Genomic DNA, 8928 nt, shown 5'->3' on the forward strand with positions numbered 1-8928 from the left:
ACTAGCACAAATGTGTGAGGGGAACCTTTACCTTTACTAATCCTATGTAGCCAGTAGATCTAATTTCAGCTCTAAAAATTCATTGTACCTGAGGATATCCACTATTGTAATCTATTTCATGCATCAGTCATTAGAGAAATTTAGGCTTTGTCATTTCTGACTCCTGAGGGGCCACCAATTTTTAAGTCAGTAATGTTTAATTTCCTCTCCCCTGCTGAAAGAACAGCAAAGTTGTGGAGGGAACTTAATGCTCTTGATTTTTGAAAATAAATTCCAGTTAGTGGGCCTCTGTATTAGTTCTATTTGCAAGCATCAATAACTCCCCACTGCTACCTTATAACTTGAGCCATTCTATCTAATCTCTACAAGAATAATCTGGAAAATGATCACCCAATTATCCCATCATGTACAATTGACAAACTCTATACAAAATGTTTTTGTAATAAACTTGCAGAGTGCATAATCCCAGCATGCACCTTTCATAGAATAAACAACTTTCAGATTAGCTCACTTGACTGTTGATCAGTGTAAAAAACTCAACACCATCTGGCTGAGAAATATTTAAGTTCTTAAGAAGTTAGTGGGGAAGATTTTATGATTGGTTAGAGAAACACATACAGAAAAGAATGTAAGGGGAAGATATGGAACCCACACGATACGCCATTAAGTAGAAAAGTGGGGGAAGAGGGGAGAAATTAGAATAGTATATAAGTATATTCAAAAGTAAGGGTAAAAATATATAATCAAGATAGATTTGAGAAGGAAAGGGAACAAGAAATGATACTCAGCTATTTTTGGGTTTGCAGAAATACCACCTCGAGAAAATAAAAATTAAGAGGTGGACAAGACAGCTACAACAATAGAAAAAGAAATGAAGAGAGGAGATTGGAGGAAGAGGAAGGAAGGAAGATAGAGGTAAGGAGAGGAAGATGGAAGGGAGAGAGAAGAGAATAGGAAGAGGAAGAGGAAAAGAGGAGTAGGGGAGAGGTAAGGGAAGAAGAGAAAAAAGGAAGGAAGGAAGTAGAGAAGCGAGGGAGAAAAGAAAGGGAAAATTAGGTGGTCAAAACAGGCGAGGGATGGTAAACAAAGCAACCCAAATGCTATGTTATAATCCTGTAAATGGAACAACAAATGCTTAAGAATGACAAATGTAAAAAAGAATAATAACTATGTGAATGTATACCTATAACTGTGTGTAGGAGAACAAAAAATAAAAACTTTTCTGAAAAAGAGAAGTTTCCTTTATACTCCATTATCAACTAGAGGCTGGGGAAGAATTTATATGTTTCTATTGACTCATGACCTTCTCAAGCTGATAATGCTTCTGTATAGGAGCATTTTTATGCAAATCAAATGTAAAAACAATAAAGAATTCCCTCTCACATGCCCGTCAAAAGAAATCAAGCAGAGGTGGTGTCTGGGTTCTTGCAATTGATTTTTTATATTAATCATTCTGGCTCCTGCCATTTGGAATTTTATCCTTCAGGTCTCACCCATGTCTGTTTAACCCTATTCCAGGCTGGCCAACTGGAGAATTGTGGGAGTTTGAAGTCCACACAACTTCAAGTGACCAAGGTTGGGAAACACTATTCAGATGATAACATTATTTTAGCATATCCCAAGTTGGCCTTTGCAAATGAATAGGAGCAGTAGTGTCCCTTTTTCCCCTTTAGAGATTAAGTATACTAAAATAAAGCTGCTAGTTTCCATTAAAATCATTTTATTCTTTCTGATATTTGGCAAATAAATGGTAAACCTATTGAAAAAATCAAGTACTTTAAATATTTAGGTATATAACCACCTACTTTCTGGATAAATTGAGCTCTCATTAAAGTACAAACTATCCAATGAAATGAACATATTGATTTAAAGAGAATATAGGCCTGTTGCTGAAAATACACACACACACAAACACACGCACAAATGCTTGTTTTGTTGTATTCGGGTCTTTTCCTTTGTAAGATTGAGATTGTCTTGGCAATGTTTCCGCGAGGTCTCACTCATCCTCAGGCTGGTGTTTTTGGCTGAGGATGGTGAGACCTCGCCGAAACATTGCCAAGACAATCTCAATCTTACACGGGAAAATAGCTGAATACAACAAGACCAGAATACCTACACCTGTGAAAATCTACAAACTATATATATATATACATACATACATACTTAAAGTCACAACCCCTGGTATGCCCAAGTATGGGAGGAAGGTCACACTTCCACTCTCTGTCATTAGGCTCGTCACAAGAGACCATCCAGACAGAAACCCAATATTTTTTACTGTTGCCTTTTTTGTTACATTTGTTATATTTATGCTGATAAATAAATAAAGGGAGACTAGTATAGATCTATTTCAAGCTATTTAGCTCTCATCAGCTAGCCATACCCAAGTTTGGGAATCGAACCTGTGCTATAAACATACATACATACATACACAGTATAAACACACACACACACACACACATATATACATACACACACACAATTGTAACATCTGACTTGCCAATTGTGAAAACATTAGTTAATTTTCTGTGAAAATGTAGGATATTAAACAAAAGCACATACAATGTCTCACAAAATTTTGCTGTTTATTCAAATAAATAGAAATGTTGCAAGTTTACAAAATCACTGTGCTATTCTATATATACAAAGTACTAATAAAATATTTTTGTTCAGAACACGTGGAATAGAGACAGCATATTTCCTTTTGTTTCTGTTGTGAGAATGAAAGTTAATTCATAAACTTCAGAGTCATCCTCGAGCACATCCAGGAAGCTGAAATAAACCATGGAAAAAGTTTTTGTTTTCAGTCTTCCTTTAACTCCTCTGGATCTCAGCATGCATTCAGATGTTTCCCAGATGTTCCCCACTTTTTCAGTAACGTGAAGCTGTTCTAAACATATTTGGAACAGATTCAAATTACACAGGAGTCCTCAATCTTTACAAAGGTTAACAAAATAAATCACTGTGTTATAACAAATTGAACAGAGATGATAAAAATTGAACACTCATATTTGGCTGGTTTTAGTAAAACCCATATACATTTGAGGCATTAAACTTCACCATTCTCATCTTTCACATTCAAACATTTATATTATCCTAGCAAAGAATAACACACAAATGAGTTGCATTCCTGTGTCTTTTTCCTTAACACTATGCAATGATTTTTTTAAAAAAAGATGCTGGATAGAGAACACTAATCCATTCAAGAAGTGAAGCAGATTTCCAGGAGGAGAGGTGAAGGGAGGATGCTCTTTTGGCAGACATATTTGACACATATCTTGGGAGACAATGGTTAAGCACCTTTCTGATGTGCTATCAAGCAAAGATGGTGTTGGCTGGGGAGTGACAATCCCTTCAAAGGGCATTTTACACAAATCTACCGTTGTACAACGTGAGGCCACCTTGCTGCCTTAGCAACCGCTGGTTATTAGAACGGGCAGGGCTTTCCGCCTGGGTGTTTCCGAAGAAAAGGCACAAAAAAGAAAACCACACCCACCTCCCCAGGAAAGACAAGAGGCCGAAATCCACTCCCGTGCTCTACAGTACGACCCATAAGTAGAAAGTGAGGTGCTTTTTTTCTCTCCCTCGCAGGAATAAGCTAGAAAGCAACCAGAAAACGGAATGGTAAGCATTTGTATTCGCAAACGGTGCTTTTTTTCGGAAGAGCGCCGTGCCGAAGGCCCACCACGCCGCTTGTGAAAGGCTGAGGAACCACAAGCCCGGCCGCTCAAAGGGTGCTCAAGTGAGGCAGGGTGTCCATCTTGCCCGCCCGGTCCCGGGCAGCGGCGCTTTCCACACCGCGGAGCCATTCGGTGCACTTGCGCACCAGCCCTTCGTCGGCGGCGAAGGCTCCGGGGTCTCCCGCCGCCTCGTCTTCCTCGTACTCCACGTCGTCGTAGCGGTGGCGCTCGTTGAGCAGCGACACCTGCAGCAAGGCGCGCAAGTCCCCCTCGGGCGACGAGGTTCCCGCCAGAGGACACCTGGAGGCGTCGGGGGAAGCGAAGCGGGCCACCCGCCCTCGCGGCCGCTGCTTCTCCAGGCTCCGCCGCTGCAAGACCCGGATCGCCTCCGGGGGAAGGCTGAGCGAGAAGCGGAGCGAAGCTTCTCCGCGGCCTCCCGGCGCCGCGCAGAGGCTCTCGTAGGAGCGCGTGCCAGCGGCCGGCGGCCCGGAGCGGCCCCGGCTGCGAGACAAGGCAACGCTTAAGGCAGCCGCCGCCGCCGCCGCCCCTCCTCCTTCGCCCGGCGGGGCGTTCCTGCCGCCTTGGGTTGCTTTGCCGCGCGGCAGCGGCTTCTGCAAGGAGGCGCTGGGCCAGGAACTGGAGAAGCCGGCGGGTCGCTCGGAAGCCACGCCGCGCCCTTTCCGAGGAGGCTTGCCTGGAGCGAGGGGGGCCGTCGCCAGCACCGCCACCGGCTTTCGAGGAGCCGCCACCGGCGGCTGGTGTTGCTTCCTCGGTTGCAGTCGGGGGGCGGCCGAAGGTGGCGGCGCGATAGGAGGCAAGGACATGGCGGGGGAGACCTTTTCTCCTCTTCTGTGTCCTCGCTCAGCTGGGCATCTCTTCAAAGACGAGCCAGCGCCAGCGGAGTTCCTTCCCAGCCTTTGGCGAAGCAGCTCGGCGGCTCCGCGTGCCCCCTCGGCTCTGATGCTCCCGGTGAATGAGACACGCGACGGGTTGGACTCTAGAGGAGGAGCCGAGCGAGCGGCGACGGGCAGGCGAGGCTAGAGGGCTTTGATTAGAGCTGGCCGCAGAGACAACCCGCTTCCTCAGGACTGAAATCCGCCCTCTATCTTGCGAAGAGAGAACAGCCGAGGCGGCTCTATCTAGAAGCCTTTTAAAAAAATATTCAGCTCCTCGCTCCCCCCCTAAAATGCAAAACAGTGATCTACTGGGAATCTGCCCTAAGTGGATTCTGCTGTGGGTTTAAATGGTCACTTCCCGCTCTGAAAAAAGTGGGACTTTCCGATTAGTTGATGCTGCTAGGCTCCCTACAACTTTCTATTCAAATTTCTTACTGTACAAAAAGCATTTACCAATTTCATTGAAACGTGAATCACTGGTTGACAATAGCCTATAACAGCCCTATTTGCTTTTAGGTTGCGTGCTAGTAGTCTAGGCGTGTTTCCCAAACAGAATGGATTCACATAATCTAAGTCATTGAAGCCTAACCATTGGAGTTAAGGTTAACCACATTTAGCCAATGCAGTGGTTTAATGCTGCTTAGTTAAGTGCTATGTAAGCAGACAAATGAAATAGATTTATCCATCTTAAGGTTCCAATGGGATGGCCTTAGAATGGCCTCATGTGCTATGTAAATATATCTCAAGCTCAGCATAACCCCGTTATTTCCTTAAACTGGTTTTGCATTTATTGTTTTCCTGGTCACCACCGACAACAAAAGAATTATGAGGTTTCCCTTAAGAAATCAAAACCTCTTCCTTATCAGCATAGAAACCAAGAATGCTAGAGGGATGAAGGAAGAATCCTTCAACCACCCTTTCCTAGAAGGAAATATATTGCCAGGCTACAACTTTTATCTTCCAAATTAAAGTCTGTTTTAAAGGAACAGCGAGCGTAAGGTTAATTTTTTTCATTTTTAAGTGTTGGTAGGCTAAGCTTCAAGGCTATTCTGCCAAAAGAACAGGTGTGGAGGTTGGAGGAAGTGAGCAAGTACCAGAGCATGGGGGACAAAGAGAGGATGTGCTGGAAATCCTTATCAAGGTCAGTATAAACAGACTCCTCCATATGTCTGTGCTGCCTGGTTAGGACCTGGCTCATTTGTCAGGCACTAAATAGATCTGGTTCTTCTCTTGAAATTCCTCAGGTGAGGAAAGAAAGTCTTTCCCAGACTTTTCAAGTAGGAAATTTCCTATTTGCTGAGCCTGGGCTGTCCAATGAATCTGCTGGTGTGAAGGAGAGTAACAAGCCCCACTCTGTTGCTGCCTGCCCCATCTTTCTCCCTTCGTTTGATATTTTGAGAATTTACTTTTGAGTTCTTGAATCAACCTGCTGGCAACTCCAAAGAGACTGTTTGTTTTCATCTCCTGACTTGGAATGCTTATGGGAAGAATAAGTTCCAGCAGGTTTTCTAAATCTTTGGAGTCCAGTGTTAGTTTGCTGTTACAGCTGCCTGCCTCTCTTTTTACAAGGCATTTTTTTATTTAAATGAACACAGACAAAAACACAAAACCGTCTTCCATTACAAATTGTAGAAAGTGTGCCGGTTAGTTACAAAAACTTCTGTGTGTCCCTCCACAGTCATCACCTATAATTCATATTGAATGACATATTTTTAAATCAAGTATGCAGTATTTATATATATTGCTTTCATCATACCTCAGCCTTCATTGACTGTAATTGTTTTTACAACCTTTTATATGAAATATTCCAATTTAAAGCAAAATCACATAATGGCATTCCATTAACTCCTCCCAACATCCTACAGTAAAATTACTTCTTTATAACATGTTCTAAATAAAAAAATGATTATGTTTAATTTTTAAACTTCCTTTCATAGTCTCCATTTGCAATTTATATAGAATTTCCTCTTAACAAACCAATACATATATATGCATTATTATCATTGTCAATCATTTATTTAACTATAACCATTATCACTTCATTTTATACATAATACTCTAAATGTAACTAAATTTTTCTTAATTTTTATTATCAGCTTTCATTACATCAACCTGTGTCTTTCCAGTAATAGTGCAGTCTTTTGTCTTTTGCCATTTGTAGCATTAGCATTCTGATTAATTTCTTGGTAAGTCTTATATAGACTTCTCTTCGCAAGTTATTGTTCATTTCATTTCTTATGTAAACTCGAAACCCTCCATTTGCTTCTTCAATCAGCTGATCTTTAGTCATCACTCACTTCTGATAAAGTTTCTCTCCTTACTTCCATCAATTTTTCTCTCTTTTCTTCTTTTGTACTTTGAAGTCTGGGATAGCGTTCCAGTCCATCTATCTCCATATTCCACTCTTTTCATTTCCAGCCAGGCTCAGTTTACTATCAATATCAACAGTTTTGTTTCTTTGATTATTTTTCCCTTCAATTTTTAGAATGCTGTCCTCCAATTTTTTCATTTGATAAACATCCTCAATTTTTCCATCAAATTTTACTGTGCTGTGTTCTATATTCTCTAATCTCTTCTCATTTTTTTCTGTTACTGCTAAATTCTTTTGAATTCCAAACACAATCATTTGCAATGTTAAGGTTTCTTTTTCTTGTTGCGTCATTTTCCAATTTGTAAACACTGCCACTATAACATTCAAAGCTTTTTGTTAGATTTGAAGTGAATTCATTTATAATCTTTCAAAGGTCTCTCCTCTCTCCATCCCAGCTATTGAAAGAGCTCCTGAAGAGCACCTGTATAAACAACCCGTGCTGTTTCCACTATCACTCACAGTAAACAAGCTGAGAGATCTTGAAGTGTAAAACAAATGATCAAAGGGAAGAAAAAAATATTTCCAGCCTCCACTCTCCAAGTGGCAGTGTTACTTCCTTTCCTTCTATTGTTACAGACCTTTTTGTATTCCTTTTAATATCTTCTTTATAATCCAAACTTACAAAGGAAAAAAACCCCTTCTTACATGGAGAAAAGAACCATCCAGTCCAGCATTGTAAAAATAAAGGAATTTTTTTAATTCATTGGTATATAAAAAGAAATAAAAAGTAGTAGAAGAAAGACTAATCCATTCAGTTTAAAAAATAGGAAATATTTGCAAAAGTTCCATCCATGTAAAAAGATTTAAAAATTCAAGGATAACACACTATCTAATGTAGCTTAATTTCGCCGCTTCTGTTTTCAAAATTAATTTAACTTTGATTTTTATTTTTGGGTAATCTCTTGTCTAATAATAAAATTTCCTCACCAAATGGCAGTTTCTCTTTCCGCTTTCCTCCCATTCTGGAGCTGTCCCAACTTCAGCAGCTTCAGTGGCTGCGCTTCTAATGCTGGCAAGAAGTTCTCCTGGATCAATCAGGGACTTTGCGATGTCCCTGAGATCAGCAGTGCGTACTCTTCCCTGTCACCGTCTCTGCGGGATGGTTTAGGTCCAAAAGGACTGTCCAGTGACAAAAGTATCAACTGCGATCCTGGAACTCCAAGATCGCACATCGTGTTGTCGCGATGCTAGCTCCTCCTTTGTAGGTTTCAGAAATCCATCACGGCAGGTTGTGTCCAAAATGTCTGTCTGCCTTACACAGAGTTTATTTGGCTTTTATACAGTTTTAACAAGCAAAGCAAAGCAAAGCCGGGCTAGCAACAGTTGCATCTTATTGGTACATTCTCTCTTTATTACGCTTGTCAATCTTTAAGTCCACAGAATCAGTTTTAGTAACTGCTTGGATCTCTAAGAGAGTTATTCTATTTGCCAACATGAAGCGGCATTTATCAGAGGATCTAAGCCAGTGTTTCTCAACCATGGCAACTTGAGGATGTCCGGACTTCAATTCCCAGAGTTTTCCAGCCAGCATTCGCTGGCTGGGGAATTCTGGGAGTTGAAGTGCGGACATCTTCAAGTTGCCAAGGTTGAGAAACATTCATCTAAGCTTTGAGCCACTGGATGTTAATGGGCTGTGATCCAACTACATGGCAAGCAAGTTGCAGGATCTTGCCTTCATCTATTGTTACTGGTTTAAGAGGTCAGTCAAATACCGGAGGCTTTTTAGATCATGAAATGTGATAACATTAAGAAAGCAAGAGGAAGGAACTAGTTAGATTATCATTCATCTTAAATTTTTTTTAAAGTACATATCAAGGTAAGAACAATATTATGTAATGAATTAATTCCATTTTCTCAGTACAATTTTTTTAATAGGAAAAAAAATCTGCTTGGTATTATATGGAATTTCGATATTTAGTGAGCATGTTTTAAGATGATATACAAAATGTTTGATATGCAATATCCACGACCTATCTTTTATACT

General features: G+C 40.9%; 1 protein-coding gene across 1 annotated transcript; it reads right to left on the reverse strand.

Annotated features, from left to right (window-relative positions):
• Nucleotides 1-2617: 2617 nt before the first annotated feature.
• Nucleotides 2618-8424, reverse strand: PRR18 (proline rich 18). The gene is made up of 2 exons (XM_032216026.1): nucleotides 8301-8424; nucleotides 2618-4110 (listed from the first exon to the last, which is right to left on the reverse strand). The coding sequence occupies exons 1-2, from the start codon at nucleotides 8422-8424 to the stop codon at nucleotides 3725-3727; spliced, it is 510 nt and encodes a 169-aa protein (XP_032071917.1). The 3' UTR covers nucleotides 2618-3724.
• Between the last annotated feature and the right edge of the window lie 504 nt (nucleotides 8425-8928).

Source organism: Thamnophis elegans, chromosome 4, assembly GCF_009769535.1.
Source record: "Thamnophis elegans isolate rThaEle1 chromosome 4, rThaEle1.pri, whole genome shotgun sequence".
Lineage (NCBI taxonomy): Eukaryota > Metazoa > Chordata > Lepidosauria > Squamata > Colubridae > Thamnophis > Thamnophis elegans.

Bases quoted from the DNA above. Each gene is read 5' to 3' on its own strand.
- PRR18 (XM_032216026.1), bottom strand. From the start codon at position 8,424: ATGGTTGAGAAACACTGGCTTAGATCCTCTGATAAATGCCGCTTCATG. The intron at 4,111-8,300 runs GTAATAAAGAGA...CGGCGCCGGGAG, and splicing joins GGACTTAAAGATTGACAAGC to GCCGCGGAGAAGCTTCGCTC.